Source organism: Amphiprion ocellaris, chromosome 5, assembly GCF_022539595.1.
Source record: "Amphiprion ocellaris isolate individual 3 ecotype Okinawa chromosome 5, ASM2253959v1, whole genome shotgun sequence".
Lineage (NCBI taxonomy): Eukaryota > Metazoa > Chordata > Actinopteri > Pomacentridae > Amphiprion > Amphiprion ocellaris.
Window position 1 is genome coordinate 28035652 of NC_072770.1, and position 20653 is coordinate 28056304.

Sequence of the window (20653 nt, forward strand, 5' to 3'; positions counted from 1 at the left end):
GTAGTTATTGTAATATTTTAATTAGGAACAGAAATTATATTTAAAATAAATCACAAACTGCAGAAACACTGCAAAGAAGAAGCTTCAACCTTCAATCTAAACATGGAAAAAAAAAAAAAACTGCAGAGGATCTTATGTGGGCTTCTTGTTCTGTCTCATGAATGTAAACTTATAGTTCATTCAAACTTTTCATGGCAGGGTGGAGTGTTTTAATCTTGATTTCCTGAGGTGGTGACACCAGTGTCAATTCAACATCCTGAAAGTCAGCAGGGGTGCAGCTAATACCATCATGGGAACAGGGAGGCAGGATGAGCCCTAACATACTCCCTAGCTGCTCATAGCAGAGGAGCATTTCACTCTGTTCAGGGGCAGATTTTAGAGAGAAAAAATCTTTGAGTTTCTACCGAGGAGGCTGCACAAATACCTCACAAACAGAATGTTTCAATATTTTCCCAGATGCCCTCTTAAACTAGCATTTTACAGTTTGTCTGTACTTTTCCTCAGACCATTCCATCAGGGCGTTTGCAGAAAAGATCACAAACATAGTTACTATTGACAACGGGGCAAAGTCAAAAGAGATATGATCTGGAAATGTCAGTTAAACATTAGCCTTACCAGATCAGGAGCCAAAAGGTTGTCCAAAAACTTCAGCACTGAATCTGGGGAGGTAGCATTGTCCACCAGCTTGAGCCTTTGCATGGCAATGCTCACACAGGCACAAGCAACAGTGGAGGGCAAGAAGGCTGAGAACCTGCAGTCTGTAGATTCAGATGGAAGAATATTTACTCTAAATGTTCTCATTATAATGACCACTTTGATATTTTCTTTATCCATGCAACAGTTAGAAAGTCAGTAAAGACTTGACGGTAGACAGACGGGTGCCACAACTGCAGACACACCCAAGTGCTTAAAAGCAGACATTTCCCAAAACCTGACCATCTGATATCCTGACTGCTCCAGGCAGGAGAAATACTGAGACAAAAAGCCATTCAGCCCCTTCTCGACACCTTTTTGAATGCGTTAAAATGTCGACAGCCGGGAATCCTCTTAATTTTTATGGTCTGTAATGTTATAGTCTGTCTGAAACGGCACTAACTGACTGCATCCCTATGACCTGTTGCCGCGGGCAACATCACAGAGATTCGTGGGAAATCAGCCAGCTGAATAGTCGGACGCAGGTCTTTCATAACAGACAATGCAGGATTACACAAACGCAGCTCTCTGTCTCCAAAATGAACTGCTGACACATCGTAATCAAAGTTATGTCTGTTTTGTGCCCATTGTTCACTGCTTGGAAAGTGATTTAATGTCATAGTTACATTTACATATAATAGAATAAAAATATTTTATCAATCCCCAGAAGGAAATTCTGTTTAACATTCATTACATAAGAAAATGTTATCAGTGATTGCGTTATATAAAACTGCTGCTTTTATTGCACTGCGTGATAAAACGGTTTATAATTAACAACAGAAATAAATATATAATCCACTTCTGATGCATATTGTCTTCCAGTGGTGGAAAGTCAAAAAGTGCAGTTATTCAAACACTGTACTTAAGTACAATGTAGATTTACATGAGTATTTCCATGTCATGCTACTTTATACTTTTACTCCACTACATTTCAGAGGAAAATATTGTACTCTCTACACAGATGAGATTTCAACAAAGGATAATATAATAAGCTCTAAAAAATACAGCAAACAGTTCAAGATCAAGCCAGTTTCCAACATGTTTTGGCTTTGTACAAAAAGGGATTTGTGACTGGGCTCACATTTCAGATGTCTGTGAGATGGTAATACCGCTGCCAAATAAGAAATTTCTCTCCAAACCTCTCACATGGTTTAATTAAAAAAAATGTCCATGTGATCTCATATCCCATTAATAGTCAAAGATTAGAGAGAAAGTGAAAAACTTAAAATTAGATTTGTAGAATACAATTTTGTTTTTATTTCTTTTCTCTTCCATAAATCATCTCATGACCTGTCAGATTTATCTTTTGTCCCTGTATATTTAAATGCGTTCTAAAATTCAAAGTGCAGGAACTACAACAATAACATGCTGCTGACTCACTGCTGCTTCACTATTATTATTCTAAAGGGGACACATATGATAAAACATCACTCAGAGGGTCAAAAACAGTACTTTTAAAATAATATGTTAAAATTTTCTTCTAATACTTGTGTACTTTTACTTCTTTTTCACTAGTAATTGAGTATTTTTCCACAACGGTTGCCTTCTGTTGTATTTTATTTGAGAAAACCATCTCATGTGTAGGTAACTCAGTTATGCAACTTACCCGTGGCTGCCAGGGCAATGTAGGAGTGAACATGTCTGCGCAAGGTTTTAAGATGGGGGGCCGAAACAAAGGGGAGAGTGTGAAGAATTGGCTCCAGGAAGTCAGAGGGTACCACAGAGGCCAGACACCAGTCTAACCTGGACACCACTGCCACTTCCCACTGCTGCAACACACACACACATTCCTCTAAACCAATCCACCATCAAAATCTCACTGCAGGAACACTCATAAAGACGTGTTGGTACCCTTACCCCTCACTGAATCAACACTCTGTTCCTTCTCAGACTTGCTGAAATTTAAAGCCCTTTAGTCATGCATACCTGCATGCCTTTGGTTTGCCATAGAATTAAACTGCATGTGAAAAAGACTGAATTCTTGCTTAATCTAAAAAGATTTTCTAAAATGACTGTGACAAAATGATGTACACCCATGAGAAGTCCTAAGGATGACTGGATTTCATCGATATTTCAAGGACACACTTTCTTCAGTTAACATCACAATTTTTCAGTCTTACAATGATTTGCATGATTTGATCCTATCTAAATGGAAAACTCTACTCCGCAAGCTGGTTTGTTTGCTCCATAGTGAGCATGACCAAAAGAAAGAAAATTAGAGTGTTGTCTGAGGAGATGAGGAGGAAAATTTTTGCCAAGCATGGTCAAATTTAAGGCTACAAACTATCTCTAAGCAGCATGATGTTCCACAGCTGCTTATATTATTAGAAAGTCCAAGGTTCATGAGACTGTAGACAAAATCCTTGGAAAAAGAGGACAGTTTTACCCAGATTCAACAAAAAAAGGAACTAAGGAAAATTTCAAAACAGACACATGCCTAGTCACGCCATGCGTTTCTTTCTAAATGAAAGAAGATTCCATTTTTGGAGCATAAAATAGCCAGACTGGAGATTGGTGAAATGCATGTTGTGAAACCTCAACATTTCCAGGAGAATGTTTTTTGGAACCAAAATTACAATATTTTGTTGAGTCACATCTCAGATAAGGTCACAGAAGAAAAATAAAGCATTCCCAGAGTGAAACATGGAGGAGGATCAGTTATGTTATGAGGCTACTTTGCTACATCGGAATCTGTGTAGGGCAGAATGAAATCAGGACGTAATTGTGTGGTTGTGGAACAACACATACTGCCAAGTGTCAGAGAGCTCTATCTCAGTCGCAGGTCAGGGCAACTCCAGTAGGATAATGACATAAAACCTGCTGAAGTGTCCTGCTTTGACATCCACAAAAAGAGCTAAAACTGGTAGTTGGGAGTCGACAGTTATCAAACCTACGAGAAGCAAAGCATTTTACTCAAGAAGAGAAGTGTAGAAGTCTGATTAAGAGCTACAGCGTGGTACTGTTTAAGGGTCTAAGTATTTTTCATTACGACATTTTTATCTGTTGTATTTTTCAGAAATATATATTTTACACTGAAAACCAAAAGCAATGTGTCTCTTCTGGTAAATAAACTGTAGGTTTGAGTTATCTCAGAGAGGAGTGGGGGGTTTTACTGTGGAAGTGGACCAATAATTCTGTACCGTTACACAATTTTGAACAAAACAGATAAGGCAGTGTTCACCAAATGTTTTAGTCTGCAACTCCTCTACAAAGATAGCAAGTGTTCAATTGTGACGCATTCAACGAAACTGTTTCATCCCTCTCTCTTTCTTTCATTTGAATATCTGTAAGAAGGCCATAGAGGTAAAATTAGTCAGTAATTGTCAAGAAAAGCACAAAAATTTATAATGTCTAAAAAACATATGCAACTTATTTCTTTGGGGGAAAAAAACACATTTATGTGCTCTCTTTCTTTAAATATAGTAAATTTCTGGGATACCACCCTGAGTTGTCATATGATTCATGTGTAGGAAACCACCTTGTGAGATGTTATTATATCCATCAAACTTAAAGTTAGGTGTACATTTGGGAAAGATTCTGAGTGTTTTTTTTCTAATATCTACTGATTCAAGGTGGTGCTAGATTTGTTTGTCTGCATGTATTATGGAGAGATGGAACAGTAATTAACAAGCAGGAACTATCATGACATCCTAAAGCTGTAATGATAAATCAATTAACTGCCAACAATTTTGATAATCAATCTGTTTGAGTAATTTGTTAGGAATTTTTAAAAAAAAGTCAAAATCCTGATTCCATGTTCTCAAACTTGAATAGACTTCTTTACTACTCAGTGACAGTAAAGTGAATATCTTAAGGTTGTCATATTGGGTTTTGGGAACAGTGATGGATACTTTTTTTTTCTGACATTCACCCATATTGCTGGCTTCTAAACATAAAATGATGTACATGTACGGTACTTACCAGGATGTCCGAGACTGGAATGGAGTTGTCTGTGTAGATATGAAGCTTGTTAGCAGACAGGGGAACGTGTTCTCTCATTTTGGACGCCAGGAGCAAACAAACTGTCCCTAAATGCTGCAGGTTGGACTTCTCAATGACGAACCGGTTCAGGTAAGAGTCCAGGTACCGCACCGCCTGTGGAAACACCTCCTCCTCACACTTCTGCTCCTCACACACCTGTCACAGTGATAGTCTTCATTTAAACTGGTTTTATGCTGAATTAACTTTGATTTCGGGACAGCCTGAAACTTCTGTACCTCTAACATCCACAGTACCAGAGTCCTCCTCATGCTCGGCTGGACGTCTGTCTGCACCCCGCCAAAACAGGAGGACACCGGGCAGGTCTGCTCCAGGGCCCGCAGGTTGGCCAGCACTCTGGGGTCTCCGGTCACCGAGTGGTCGCTGCCCGCCCGGAGAGTAACAGTTTCAGAACTTACTTTGAAGCCGGACATCTTCACAATAACATCCACCCAGTAGACAAAGTTGAATTAATTAGCATTAAAACTAATAGCATTAAATTAACGGTTCTAACATCACAACCGTTGGGCTAATGTTAGCCGTTAGCTGTTCTATCTGCTTTAGCTTAGCTACATTAGCGAACGTTAGCTAGCTTAGCTAACCGTCCGGTAGGAGCTGAAAAACGTTGCCTTGTGTTAAAAGTGTCCTACGAGAAACAAATAACAGATTTGTTTTAAACCCTTTCAGAAATTAATCAATAGAAAAAGTTTTTAGTACTACAACACTTTAACACGTGCAACAGGATTTTTACGGCCCCTACAAATGAATAGGATGAACAAATTTTTCAAGATATCGCAATGTCATGAAACTTTGTCAGCTAAATACTTTTATTATTATTATTATTATTATTATTATTATTATTATTATTATTATTATTATTATTATAGAACAAAACAAAGCAATAATAAAAAGAACAAAAAGACTACAAATTCAAAAATACAATGTATGCAATGCATGTCACTCACTATTAACTGTAAATAATGTTACCTGACTAAAGCGAACACCAAGGTTAACTCTGCTACATTATTATTATTTATCAGAATTACTTGACTGATTTAAATCAGTATATTATTGTATGAAGTAGAGATTTACCTGCTCAAACTAAATATTTAGGTAAACCCTTACAGTGTCAATAATTATGCAAATGCATCATAGTCATTTACTTATTAGAGTTAAGAGAATACAATGTTTTATAAAGTACGAATTTACTCGATTAAATTAAACACTAAGGTTAAGACTGAAAAATTATTAATCACTATGCCAGTTTATCTGACTCATTTAAGTACCTATAATAATTATTTTTATGTATTACAGGTTTTCTGAAATTAAAAATTTGTAATTATGCAAATGCTGTATTATTTCATCAAAAAAATTTGCTCATTTGCAAAAGTGTCCAGAAAAGAATCGGAACACTGAATAAAGTTCAAAATTCTTGTTTCATTTTGTTAATACGTTAGAGCAAAAAAAAGCCCCCCACCCCTCACTCCATCCCGAGGGAAATTCGTTTATCTTCTGTCATTACTGCATACATCTGAAAATACAGTCAACAGCCAGAAAAAAAAAAAAGCAAAATCCATAAGGACACAATTTGGTATTCACTACATTACAGTTAATGAGAGAATACTTTTGTATCTAAAGGTTTCAACAGAGAGAGGGAGAATGTTCCCTGCTGGTTTGGAAAAAAGTTTTTTTGAATAATGTGGTTTTACTTGAAGTTTGAAACTCTCTGTACTGTAGTGGACACAATGCACGAAAGAGTTGAATCAAAATCTAACAACTTTCATTGTATATCCAATATGTATCAAGAACCTAACAATGCTGCTGGTTCTGGTGAACTGAAGTACACACATAAACATTATTTAGTGATTCAATCTCAACTACATTTTGGCAGGTATACATCAATAACTAGTCATTCTCTTAACAAACAATGATTAACATGATTCTTTGTGTTTATGTACATGTACTTATATTTGCTTTTTGAAACTGACTGATGAAAAGGGCCACACGTAAGACAAAATTTATTATACCGAGCAAAATCTATTCCCAGGCAGGTAAATATATTCAAGGCCCAACAGGCGGCGACTACTAATCATCTGTAGCTGGATTAACCTGTTCAGGGCCCTCTGACAAAAATTTGCTGACCCCCACCTGCTGCCCTCCTGTTATGAACCCTGCAGCCACCAAGTTCCCACAAAGTCCCACAACCAGATCGTTTGTGCAGAAACAAGACTTAATGTGTCCCCGTTACATTATTTCAGAATATCTTCCACATGTGGACAATACAGAGCTCTTAAAAGTGTATAGGATTTGACATATGGGCAGATAATTGACTAATAATGCAGAAATGACCTGATATTATACTTTAGTTGTGTAAAAATTTTCATTCTTGTCTTTTCATTCTCCATACCAGTGATGATGGATGAACCTGTGTCTGGTTGGCAACCCAGCACAGGGAGAAGCACATTACCACTCAGACCAAACCTGTTACCCTTCTGTTACCACCTCATGTAGCTTTTTACTGGTGTACTCAATGAACTGAAATCAGAGGCCAACTTTAAAGGATTCAGTTTATTTTTAATCTAAATGGATGCTTCAAAATGACAAACTTGTTCTCAATCAACTGTACATAAAACTCACTGTTCCAAAGCAACCACTGCAGGGAAAAGGCCCAGAGATGTATGATAGGATATTAGAGTAGCCACATCAAAACTGATGTGCATTTTTTAATGTGCAAACCCATCCAAGCAGGGAACAGAACCACAGCTCCGAAACACTGCAATGAGTCACTGTGATCTTTATAACTTTCCTTTAATATTACTGGAAGAATAAGGAAGTAAGATTCACCGAAAACTCTATTCATGCTAAGAAAACATGAACAAAGAGGATGACGCATCAGAGCAAACTGACTCAGTCCATTTCCACTGTAACAGGGAGCCCGACTTCAATATCCCTCGACTCTGAGTTCTGTAGCTCCCTGCGAATCTCTGCAGAGATCTGAGGGTGTGTTTGTATCTTGAGCAGCTCCAGCAGGGACGTCTTCTGTTCGGAGGCCAGGTCAGCCTTGTAGCGCTGAGCCAGGGTGAGTAAACTCTGATGCCAAAGCACGGGAAGCACACGTTTTTCACTGCGGAAGGACAGGAAGTGAGCCACCAAGGCATCTAGGACACGGAAAGGCAGGGCGTATTTCTTGTCGAGCAAGAGGCGCAGAAAAATGCTGTTGGCACCGTTGTACTCCATCTCTGCCAACTTAAGCATCGCAGCGCTGAAAGACAACAGAGGTCGTAAATGTTACACAACTTTCAACCTGCTTTAACTTGTCTGAATTACACAATAGAGAGCTTTCGAGCACCGCTGGCTGGATCCTTCATTGAATGAACAGATGCTGGCATGTGTCACTGAAAGGAAACCTCACCTGGAGTGGAGCACGGGGATGGAGCACTTTGTGAGTATGCTCCCGATGATGATGGCTTCCCTGAGAGTACATGTCCCAGACTCACACAGAGGAATCAGAATACCTGTGTAGAAACAGAGGCACACAAGTTTAATTTGAGATGTCAAAGTTGCAAAAAACAGAGTGAATAAAGTTAAAACTGAAGAAGAGTCCTCAGGATCCTTATATTTAGTTACTAGCTTCTGGATGAAGCTGCAAAAACATAACAAGCGTTCATATTTACCCGATTTGAAACAATTTGATATTATTATGCACTATATTGGAACTTTGAGAGAAGTGAGGGTTCCCCAAAATTTTAATTAAATGTTGACTTAAGTGGAACGTACAAGTCAGAGAGTAGTAATGACAACTTCTCTAAAATATTTACAGATGTTTCATTCACAAACCAACAGCTATTCTGCTCATAACAAACTATTCTCTGATTCAGAAACATACAGTCAAGACTAATAACTGATGCCATAAGATTTTAGGCAATTAACTGAATAAAACTATTTTGCATGTTGCCAATGTTCTGCATTGGCAATAGTATAATTCCACATTATTGTGTTAAGTTTGCAGCAAAATCATGAAGGAAAATATTATTTGTAAAACCACATTATTTCAGAGCCTTCAGATACACCGATCCTGTGGAAAAACATGAAATTAACTGATGCTCAATTCACTCTATAAATAATGAGGGACATAGAGAGCGCTTGTACCAACAATCCAACCAGGCTCTGTTACATCTCATTCCACCCCCTTCCCTGTCTTTTTTCAACTATGGAAAAAACTCCAGAAATAATATATAAATAAATAAATAAATATATTATATACTTGGCTTTTTCCATACATTAAATAAACGCTGATAATGGACGACTTAATTGAGAAAGCCAGTTGCTAGTAATAACATAATAACATAGCTCTCTCACTAATACAGTATGTGCTGCCACTGTGATGTACTTGTGTGCAACACTGCCACCTAGTGGTGACGTCTCATACTGATGCCTTTTCAAAATATAGGTCATGGGATGTTTGGGGAAAACAGTCTCATCAAACTGGGACAATTTGTGAACACAAAACTGGCAAGATTAAAGGAATAATAATAATAAAAAAAGATCCTCAACAATAAATTCTGGATGTATGAAGAATGATTTGACCCAATTAAATTTGAGTGTGTTAATTACTATGTCTCCAGAACCAATGATGTTATTTACCCTGTGGACACCAGCTAATCCTCTGCCAGGGTTCTCAGAATAAAATTTCTAAATTTAGTGCTGAAATTAGAAATGTGACATGTCCCAGAAAGCCTCTATTTTCTGGTTTGCCAAATCCTCTCATTCATTCATTTTACCCACTTTCTTTTACAAGGGTCACATGTAACTGGATCTTAGCCCAGCATTCAAAGGGCATTTAGTCAAACAATATCTGGTTAATACCCAACATGGTGGCAACCGTTTACAGGCCTGAAATGCATACAGCTGTATGCAAAAGTTTGAGCAAATATCCTGGAGACTTTTAAAGTGAGGAGAAGTAAGGACAGAAACTGAGCAACACTGAAAATGGACCTTTCTCCAAGTGTCCGTGCACTTACTTTTTATGTACTTCGACAAGCACAATAATTATGGTTGTGCACATTGTTGAGCAATTCAATTTTTTTTTCAATTCAATTTTATTTATATAGCGCCAATTACAGTCAAATTGTCTCGAGACGCTTTACAGAACCCATATGCCTGATCCCCAGAGCAAGCCAAAAGGTGACAGTGGCAAGGAAAACACTCTTTTAACAGGGAAAAAACACCTCGAGCAGAACCCGGCTCTAATGTGGGGGGACCCATCTGCCTGCTGGCACCATTAAAGGTCCACATTAACGACTCGTCTTTAGCAGATATCACACTCTGGTGTTTTTTTGGTATACAGAAAACCTGATTTAGGAATTTTCCGCCACTATTTCTCACAGATCACTTCAAGTTCTGATTTATTTTTAGACTTAGATGTTAAAGATATCAAGTCATGGGACAACAAGGGCCCAAAGGTTCCGCTTGTGATTCTTGAAGTAGTTTATTGTGAGGTTTAACATTGGCTTTGGATCATTGTCCTGCTTTACAAGATAGACTCATTTCAGTTTGACTAAATGACATTTGCTTCCATCATTTGCTGCCATTTTGTAGATTTGCATTCTCCTACCCATCCATGCAGTTTTGTCTGTGCCACCGGCTGCCACACGAACCCCAAAGCATGATTTTTTTTACTGGTTTCATTAGAATGTTTTCTTCCTCGTCCAGATCTGTCTTGTCTTCCACAGTTGCCCTTAACTGAATGGCATTTTAGACAGTGGAAACTGCAAGCTGGAAGCTCTTTGATATCTTTTCAAAGACTCCCCCTGCATTGTTTACATAATTTGGCTGAATTCTCAGATCCTCAGTCAGCTGCTTTGATGAGTCCATGGTTGTTGGAAAAGTTCTCAAACAGTGGAACTGTCACCAGCAGGTAATTCTATTAACAGCTGTTTATCTGCCTTACAAATCTTCAGATAAGGCCTAACAAGTTAAGTGTGAGACTAAAAGTAAAAAGTTGCCCAGAGGTTTTGCATGTTACAATGACAGTTTAGGTTTTTCCATTTTCAAAGTTCTTGAAATAGAATGTGACAACTGCATCAGTATATAAATTCAATCAACTGCTTTGACTGGTAATTTTAGGGATAATAGTACTAGTGGTTGACCATGCAACCAATAGAATGAAGAATGATAAACGCTACAGGACACTGATCACTAATCTGCACTAATACACTCAGTGCTTAATGAAATCAGAGCAGGGCAGTGTGGGGTAAGATGAGACTGTGGGTTAGTTGAGCCATGCCTTGTTTCTAGAAAACATGGAAGAAATTGGTCATATGACCAAGTACTTTTGAAGAGGTATCCATTCTACTCTCCCAGTGAAGAAAAGGAGCACATGGAGGAAGAGGGAAGCACATTTTAGTTAACAAAACAGTTTTTTGCTGTTCAAAGTACATTTTTCATGTCTATGGTTTAATGAGTGTTGTGTCTGAAAAAATTTTGAAATAGAAATGGGATGCATTGTTGAAATAAATTATCTTCACAGTCGTTGCCTGGTATGTTTGTTTTGCTGTAGACAGAGCCGAGCTGGCTGTTTGCTTCACTCTGTGCTTAACATACCCACATGCACATCACTGGCATCAATCTTCTCATTTCATTCTCAAAAAAAGAAAACAAATATTTTTCAGAATTGTTGCATTCCAGTCTCACCTTTGAACCATGCGCCTGGTTTGAACAGGGCCTTCTTCAGGGCACTGTAGAGATGAAAGTTGAGTCGTTTGTACTCTGCGATGTCATCCCGTACTCGAGGCAGCAGCACCAAGTTGTAAAACCGTTGGGCCATTCGCTCTTTCAGATTGGAGGAGAAGATTCTACAACAAAAACATGGAAAAACACTTAATTGGAACGTGCTAAAGGATTTGCAGGGAACTGGGACAATTCTGTCGATGTATTATCATCAATCAAAGTTAATCAACTGGGGAATCACCTTGTTGCCTGGTACATGGCAGCTGCAGTCCAGGTCTCAGGCTCTGTCAAATACAAAACCTGTTCCCAGTTTGAGAGTGCCGGTATAATTTTAAAAGCCTTTGGCAGTTTACCGCTGCGATATTTCGACAGAACCTGAAACAAAACAAGAGACATGACAACTGAGCTACGGAAACATGGACACTGCTATAGCCAGCTACACGTTGGATCAAATTTAAGAGAAAACACATCATTTAAAAGGTTTCTTAACTCTTAGATGCACGAGTGATTGGACCCCACAGTCTTAAGTGGGTCAGAAATGACTCTTACAATGTTTTTATGCCATTTTTTTCATTTTGGTTAATAGCAATTAGTATTTATGTTTTTGTCCACACAAGAATGATTTCATGTTTGAAATATTTTTATTTTTCACTTTATGACAGATCTTGAACATTTTGATAGTTGAAAAAGAAGAATATTACACAGAACAGCAATAGAAGATTGTCAACATGCACATTGTTGACATTTTTCCACACTATTTCTCCAACTGTTGCTACTCTACATTCCTCTGTGTGTACTGCATCACCTCTTGTATGATATTATCAGTGATCAAGAGCTTGGGGTAGTAGCACGAATATTATAATTTCTTTAAAAGACAAAAGGTAGCTTAAAAATTTAAATGGAATGACATCAAAAACATGTTTTTGAGGAATAGCTGGAAAATGAAATGAAACTTTCATTACAAAGATATTGCAACAAAACAACCTCACTGGGTCATTTTTGACTCACTTATGCATCTAAGGGTTAATAAGGTTTTTGTCCCTACAAGCAGCTACCCTATGCCTATAAGTCAACATAATTCTACCAAAATATATTTCCTAATTTAATGTATTTATGATGGTGATGTCTAACATGTCACTCTAAGATTTCCCAATAAGCATTGAGCTGGGTTGATATCCAGTGTTTGTAGAGTCTACTGCATATTATTCAAGTCATTCTGATACAAATGAATCCATTGAGTGACTACTTTTGACAAGTATCTGCATTACTCATGCTTCTACATCCATCATTTCCATGTTTTCTTTTATCTTTTCACCCATATGTTCATGTCTGATGCATTCACGGTCCAATCTTTAAACCATCCTACCTTATTGACACCTTGGTACACTTCTATTACTCTCGGATCCAGCTGTGGCATCGGACGCCCTGACACCTCTGACATCACTGTTCCTACTTCAGTCTGCTTCTCTGTGATCTTCTCCATGATAATGTCGGCTAAGGTCCGTCTACAAGAACCACAAAGAGAAAACCCAGCTAGACATTTAGAAAAGAAACTGATTTAAAATAATCTCCAGCAGCTAGATTAAAAACTAAGTCAGGATTGTGTTGCATCTTGCCTCATTGGAGGGTTTTTATTCATAAACATCTCCATGGCCTTCTCATCGTCTGGGTCGACGGTAATTTCGGTGTCACATTCAGTATGGTCGCCGCCAGCACCTGCTTCTCCCAGCGCCGGCCACTCATCATCTGATTCTGCATCCTGAGAGTCAGGCCCTAAAATTGGATTACAAGACAAACAAGGTCCATTAGATAATCACAATGAAGTGCTTAGGATGGTGACTGCACGGTTATGTGATATTCTTGATTAGGTCAATCATCTGAAATGCTTTAAAGGTCCCATACTGGATGGGGAAAAAATAGCAGGGCTGCCTCACTATATCATTCAAATCCTCTGCGAAATTAGAAACTTTCAGTGTGGGAGGTTGCTTGCACAGAGGTGGTGAATGATGTTTCCCAGAGTGAAGTGGATTTTGAAAACAATAACACACAGATAGCAGAAGGACAGGAGAAAGTCGACTAAAATGAGCCGCTAATGGTAGGTTTATACCTGCAGCCTACATCCAGTTAGTCAGACTAGTTCACAACAGGCTACATCAATGTATGTAGCTTCAAATGCAGCTGAGATGCTAGGAGTGCATGAAGACTGTTGTGTTCACTCTTGCAGTCAACAGCAGAACATCTGGTGAGCCTAGCCTACAACTGAGACATTTCAGAGTTCAAAAGCAGCTCTAAAATCAAAAAAAAAAAAAAAAAAAAACAGTAAATGGTGGACTTTACAGGCAGCTGCTCATTCTGAATAACTCCTCTTGAAAACATCAGGCAGTGAGGGGGCATGATTATACAAAATTTAAGCTGGACAACTATTGGTTCTTCAGTTTCTATGAGAATAATATTCTCACTGGCTTGTAAAGCCAGGAAGCTGCCTAGCTGATGATGTTCTACAGGAATAGCAGTAGGGAGTATTTTCACAGCTTTTATTTTTCATTTTCCAATTTTTCAGACATACAAAAAAAACACAGTAAAAAATTATTTTTACCTTATATAAACAATTTAACCGATTAAACATACAAACTTCAATAGGTTTTTGTTACAAACAGCTGTCCTTCAAGACAAATATTCCTAAATTACTTGTATGAAATAAAATCGTGTTAATCATTTTATACTGAAGCTCCTAGAATACCAAGGCCTGTATGACTGAGAATCTAAACAGAAAAAATATAGTGTAATTCACCAATTCTGTGTAGTACATTTAATGGGGAACAAGTGAAACTACCACTCACATGAGTATACACATTAGTGCTACACAATATTAACAATATAAATACCAAGTGCAAAGCCATTTGGTTGACATTCAGAGCAATCTATTTTGGATGAATAGGCTAGTGTTAGATCAGCTTCCAAACAACTTTTTTTCTGATGATTCTTCTTTAAATTAATTTTTATTTTAGATGCAGATGCACTCCCCTACAAAATCAACCCAACCACGGTTGAACAATTACTCCTAAATAGTAATTTAAAATATCAGTGTTTTCTTTTTTTCCATTATCAAGCAACCCTCTTACTCATTAACTCCTCAATGACTGAGCTTATGCATACTTACACATGAGGCCAGTGCTGCTACACCACACTCTATTCAAATATCTGTCATTTTAATGGTTTCCACGAACAACATAAACCTCCCACATTACCAAGGACAGTGACTGGTGCTTTCTTCTTCTCTGGTGCCAGTCCATATTCCGTCTGGAGCTCCTCTTGTTGGATTCGGGCCTGTTGTAAGATTTTCCGCGACAGACGTTCGTCCACGTACGTGTCGTCGTTTTCTGCCCGGCTGTCTCTGCTCTTCACCCGGCCTCGGGCTCGGACCGTGTCCCCCTGTAGGATCTGGTCGGCCAGCGCCACCGCTCCGCCGCTCTTCTCTCCTCCGCCTTTAGACTTTTTTACTTTCGGCATTATTGCAGTTTGTCGGACGCTGTCAGTGGAAGTGGTGTTTTTCTGCTGGCATGTAAAGTCAAGACTTTAAAGGCAACGTAAACACTCGCTGGTTCAACACGTGCAGCTGTCCGGCGCAAAAGAAATGACGAAAAACGCGTCACGTAACGTCGGATTTTCTTTTACCTAAAAAAGAAAATAAAAATAGGACCTTTTTCCTGTCGTGACACTGTTTTATTGGAGTGGTTATATGAATATCTAGGATGAATAATTATAGAAGAAAAAAAGAGTCGCTTGACGGTTTTCATTTTTCTACAGGTTAATTTCTGACCCGGAAGTACTCAATATCAAGCTCGCATCGCAAGTGGAGACAAAACATCAATGGGAGTCACTTGGTAAGATAATTACTTATAGATTTAGGTATATATGTTTATTTTAAACTAATTCTTTTGAAAGTGCAATTCATTAATTTACTTACAGATCAATCTTCACCTTGTGGCCTCAGTCGCCGTGCATGTTTTTGTTTCATTCACACGGTGCTTTGCTAAACAGGCAGCAGTACTCGTAACGTTACATGACCACCAGAAGCACATGTTTTTTTGGCTTCATCCTGATTTTTTTCTATCTTTCTGCCGGCTTTGTGTCCTGTAGCGTGTGCCAGGTGCCTGTGGCGGAGGGGAAGAGTGTGCAGCAGACAGTGGACCTCCTGCACAAGAAGCTGGAGCAGCTGGGTGCTGTGAAGCAGGGCAGCTTCTGTGTGGACTGTGAGACATACCATGCCACAGGAAATGTCAGCGGTAATATTCAATTATCTACTTTTTCTTTAAGCACCCTAATTGACTTACTCATTCTACCCGATTGTCTGAGAACATTAGGAGATAATGGATCTTTTGCATGATCATTGCAGCAGTACCATCTCTCTCACCCTCATTATCAGTGTGTGAATTACACCCTGGCTTGCAGAGGACCTCACTTTAGCCCTTTTCAGACGTGAGATATGTGATATTACTGGCTCCATCAGTCTGTAGAAGTGACTGCATTCTGTCATAGGTAATTTTTACATCAATGTATCTCATGGCTTCATTAAAATCTACTGATCACAGTGAAGCCACAGTGCACACACAGCATTTGTTCTTCACATGAGAGTATTTTTCTGACTACCAGGTCATTCCATCTAAGATCATCGCATCTTTAGAACAGTTTCCACTCGACCATCTCTGACTGGCTTGACAATTTTATAGCATAGATGAATGAATATGGATGTTTATATGCATTATATATATGTTATATATCAAATACCTTCCAAGTTAAGGATATTTTTAAAAGGTGCTTCCATTTTGATCTCCTAAACTCTGTTCTACTTGGATTTGCCTATCTAATTATATTTTCGTTTTTGCAATGCAATTTGTCATACCTGCTCAATCAGTTGGGGAAATTTTGATTTTGTAACCAAGTATTTCATATTGAAAAGTAATCTATGTTTTGTATTATTGAACTGTCTGAAATGGTTCACAGTTGAATATTTCTCATATGTTGGAGTTTTAAACCTTCTGAATATTTACCATTGTGATATTGCGCTTATATAATTATATATTTCCACATGCATATTAAACATATGGGAACACATTGTTCAAGTGGCTTAAATGGGTATACACTTGATTAGATTTTTTCCGACATCAACAGCTGTGATGGAGGTCACGACTCAACCTGAGGATGGCTGCTATTTAACAATTGATTTAACTTTAGCTGATAAACTGTGACTCTGTTTAACAGCTAATCCCTCTGAGTTGAAGTAAAGCACCCAGTTTATCATTAATCTGAGCTGTTAGTCTGTAAAGTTATATTTTTATAGACATTTTAGTTTGTAACAGATGTGAAAGGAGAAAGGTGTTTGTGCAGCCAGCTACGTCTTTTGTGCTCTCTGATGTTTTTGAAGCAATATTGGTGCTAAAATGTGGAAATGCGGTCACAAATGACAGATTTGTTATGCAGTTAAATGAACTTTTATTAACAATTATTCCTATTAACAGCCTAAATATATAAAGAAGAAATTCAATAAAAAGTATCTCATCCTGTGTGTCAGCACCACAGAGGAATAGAGGGCAGTGAGAAGAGAAAGACTGTTTAATTTTAGTAATAACTGAATAGTACACTGAGTATAGTTCAGTGCTGATGGCAAGAACATCACGCATGCTGGTGTTCTGCCAAACAGTGATCGTCTGCCAAAAACTGATTGCCGTCTGTGGCAATCCCTGCATATCCTTAAACCTCTGCCTTCTTTTGCCTGCTCTGTGTCAGATTATAATCAATCCAGTTGTTTTAACAGGTTGATATAGCTTTTAACAACCAGCTCAACTAATTTAATGCCGTTATTATTATTAATTTTTTGCATTATTTTTGCCAAAAACAGACTTCAGCCCCTACGCTGTGACTGGAATGTTATTAATGCTTCAAAATGACTTGATTGAAGCTATGATGGCTCTGTTTTAGAGACTGTAACCCGTATAAAAATTGCAATGTTAATTACAGTCTAAACAAAGATGTCAGACATGCTTACCACATACAGCCTAAGTACCAGAAATTAGAAAATAATCATCCTAAATGTCACTGGAAACAGTTTTCACAATTACAGGTCTTTGGTTACAAGAAATGTAGTACACAATTATATGTATTTGCATGTTATGTCTGTTTGATCCAGATAAATGCATCTGTAGACGTAGACATGACGTGCACAATCACTTTTTGGCAGATCATTTTTGGTCCAACAGCGGTGTCTTTATTCAGTTGAATTAGTGATGAGTCACTCTCTTGCGTGCATCATACACCAACAATAACATAACTTTCTGCGTGGAAAAAAATAGCTTCTCAACGTAACAGGACGTGAATGCCAGAGGCCAGATTTTCCCAACAGAATTTGTATTGCATTGTAACGACAGAATCAGCACATCAGCTGTCAGTAGTTTTAATGTTGTGGCTGATTGATCCAGCTCCAGAAGTCATCACTTCATTTCTTGCAATGCAGCTTAGCAGTGCTATTCTTTAGACACTCCTTAAAAACCTCCGTTTGTAATGCAGGCTTTCTGTAATAAAGTTTGAAGTCTCAGTCGCAAACTGAAAATATCCTGAGGACACAATCAAAGTTCTTTTCTTTCTTCAAAGCCCCTTCAAAGCCACAGAAAATGTTAACCAATTCTCATGTAAATACAATAAATGCTAGTATTATTACTAGGGCTGGAACTGGTGGGACTAAGTAGTGCTTTAGAGGAAAGCACTGGACTTTCCATTCCACAACATTTATTTGACAGCTTTAGTTACTTTTAAGATTTGAAAATACAACAAGCTTTTACAGCGCGACATATCGTTAAAGATTAAACCAGTGGTTTCCAACTTTTTTTTGCCTTCTCACAAAAAGCAGTGTGTAGTCGAGTCACATTTGAGATGTCTTAAATTAATCAAAGCTCCATCACAAAGTGATTTTGCCCTCCAGACTTCTCACATGCTTCAATTTCAATAAGTGCTCGTATGATCTGATATCTCACAAAAAAATCAAACATTTTAAAAACGTAAAAAACTGATTTATGTATCCGAACTCATCTAATCAGTCCTCAGATTCATCTACTGTCCCTGTATATAAAGTCCCAGGGTATAAAGTAGTTTATATAAGTCCACCTGCAGCAGCTATATCAGTAACATGCTGCTGACACTGTGGTGCTTCACTGTTAATAATCTGATGTCAGAGGGGACAAACCAGTAATTTTACTGTAATACTTTAGTTACATTTTGCAGCTAATGTCTATGTACTTACTGAAGTGTCAGTAAAAGTTATTACAGAAATGGATCAAGAACTCTTTAAACATGCATATTCAAAAATTTAGATGGCAGCACAGTGTAAAAAAATCTAAATAAATGATCTCTCACTTGTTTTATAGTATTATTGGAGCTCGTATTTAAATGTAACTTTACTAGTCTATAGACTTTTATTATGCTGCTGGACAATTTGTGTAGTTCATCATGGATTGAGAGTCTGTTCTCTTGACTAACTAGTATCTAAGTAACTACACAAATTAAAGCAATTGGGATAAAAACTACATTGTTTCCATTTGTGCTTTTTTAATGTGAAAGAATCTCACAAAGTTGAAATGTGCTGTAAAATCCAAGTGCATTATGGCTCTACTTAGCTACAGAACTCCATGTATTTCCCCTCTGAGAGTCAGTGTTGTGTGTCTGTTACAGGTCAGCCCTCCAAGCTGTTGTACGTGATGCACAACTCTGAAACCCCCCTGAGCTGCCTGGCTCTGTTTGAAGGTGGACCCTGTCTGGTAGCAGATGCAAACTTCGACGTCCTCATGGTAAAGCTGAAAAGTCACTTCCAGAATGCGAAGGGACACAAGGTGGAGTGTCGCGGTTCGAGATATCGCTACTGTGACTTCTTGATAAAAGTCGGCACTGTGACGATGAGCTCCAGCGCCAGAGGGATTTCAGTAGAAGTATGTACATATGGTTTGATGTTATCAGTGAGAGCGGGGACATGTGAACACTGCATTAACTCCTGCTGTGTTTCCTCAGGTGGAGTACTGTCCCTGTGTGGTTCCTGGGGACTGCTGGAACCTCATGAAGGAGTTCATGCAGTCCTTCCTCGGCACCAGCGTCCCTGAACTGCCATCTGTGTTTGTTGCCAAGCCTGAGGGGCTTTTTGCACCAGCAGACTGCGTTGACACAGTGACTCAGTACTTAGAGCTGTTTAACAAGCTTCGTAAACTGCAAATCCCCGGTAGTAACGTGCGTTGAGTGTATTTTTTTTCTTACATTTGTTTTGATCTTGTGTTTTTTCTGGTCCTGTGGATCAGATTGATATCCAGGCATATTTTAAATCCTGGCATCTATGTTTGTATTTCTAGAGCTTTGGTTTTACATTCCACTACTTGATGAGTGCATTTGATATTAAAGACACAAAGTGGAGAACAGAAGCCAGAGTCTTTTACGGTTTTTGCTGTGATGACCATTTTATATTCACAATACATCAGGCAGTGGAGTTATAAACTTAAGAGACATTAGAATGGACACATGCTTATCTGAAAGTAACATTACATAGAGTCACGTAGATTTTCTATGTTCTGGCATCTGTTATTAGATTTTAAGTATTAAAAGGTTTATGTTTCAATAATTAATAATGTTAAACAGGAGAAACAAGCATCTCTGTACATCTGTGCACAAACAATAGGATCACAGAGCTAAACACACATCATTAGATTAATTTTTTGTATAATTAATCAATTGTTTTATTGATGTTTCAAGCAAAAATGTCCACAAAATGCTGGTTGTGAACCTCTCCAAAATAAGGATATGATAATAAATAAACTGAGCTGGAGTTTTTGCTATTCCCCTACATTTTATTGACAAAAAATTAATTTATAAAAACATCATCTGCAGAATAATCCAGAAAAAAATAGTAAATGGTGGCACCCTTGGGCAAGAGTAACTAATGTTTTATTGCCATGGAAGAATTTGACTTGTTACAGCAGTAAAGTGCAGGCAGCGTGAATAATGCGCTCATTCTATTCACATTTCCCAGAAAAAAAAACATGTTTATGTGGCACACAGAACACCGCCACAGAAGACCTACTTACTTATTAGAGCAAGAAAAGCTCAGGTGTTACTACAGAACAACACCAACAACGGTTTTGTTCTATTCAGGTGTCACGAAAATGGCTGATTTACACCTGTGCTTTTTCCTACTGTCAAAATGTGAAACAGACCTGTGATA

The 20653-nt window shown here is 38.1% G+C and overlaps 3 protein-coding genes across 3 annotated transcripts; 1 reads left to right on the forward strand and 2 right to left on the reverse strand.

The window, feature by feature from the left end:
* Positions 1–169: 169 nt before the first annotated feature.
* Positions 170–5253, reverse strand: ccnd3 (cyclin D3). The gene is made up of 5 exons (XM_023278918.3): positions 4911–5253; positions 4615–4830; positions 2300–2462; positions 616–758; positions 170–358 (listed from the first exon to the last, which is right to left on the reverse strand). Exons 1-5 carry the CDS (start codon positions 5103–5105, stop codon positions 170–172), a joined length of 906 nt encoding a protein of 301 aa, XP_023134686.2. The 5' UTR covers positions 5106–5253.
* A 1967-nt stretch (positions 5254–7220) lies between these two features.
* bysl (bystin-like) lies at positions 7221–15040 on the reverse strand. Its single transcript, XM_023278917.3, has 7 exons — positions 14649–15040; positions 13017–13173; positions 12767–12905; positions 11642–11775; positions 11365–11525; positions 8084–8186; positions 7221–7933 (listed from the first exon to the last, which is right to left on the reverse strand). Exons 1-7 carry the CDS (start codon positions 14908–14910, stop codon positions 7579–7581), a joined length of 1311 nt encoding a protein of 436 aa, XP_023134685.1. The 5' UTR covers positions 14911–15040; the 3' UTR covers positions 7221–7578.
* Positions 15041–15148: 108 nt separating this feature from the next.
* Positions 15149–19856, forward strand: med20 (mediator complex subunit 20). Its single transcript, XM_035952212.2, has 4 exons — positions 15149–15284; positions 15541–15686; positions 19123–19376; positions 19456–19856. The coding sequence occupies exons 1-4, from the start codon at positions 15271–15273 to the stop codon at positions 19675–19677; spliced, it is 636 nt and encodes a 211-aa protein (XP_035808105.1). The 5' UTR covers positions 15149–15270; the 3' UTR covers positions 19678–19856.
* The last annotated feature ends 797 nt before the right edge of the window (positions 19857–20653 follow it).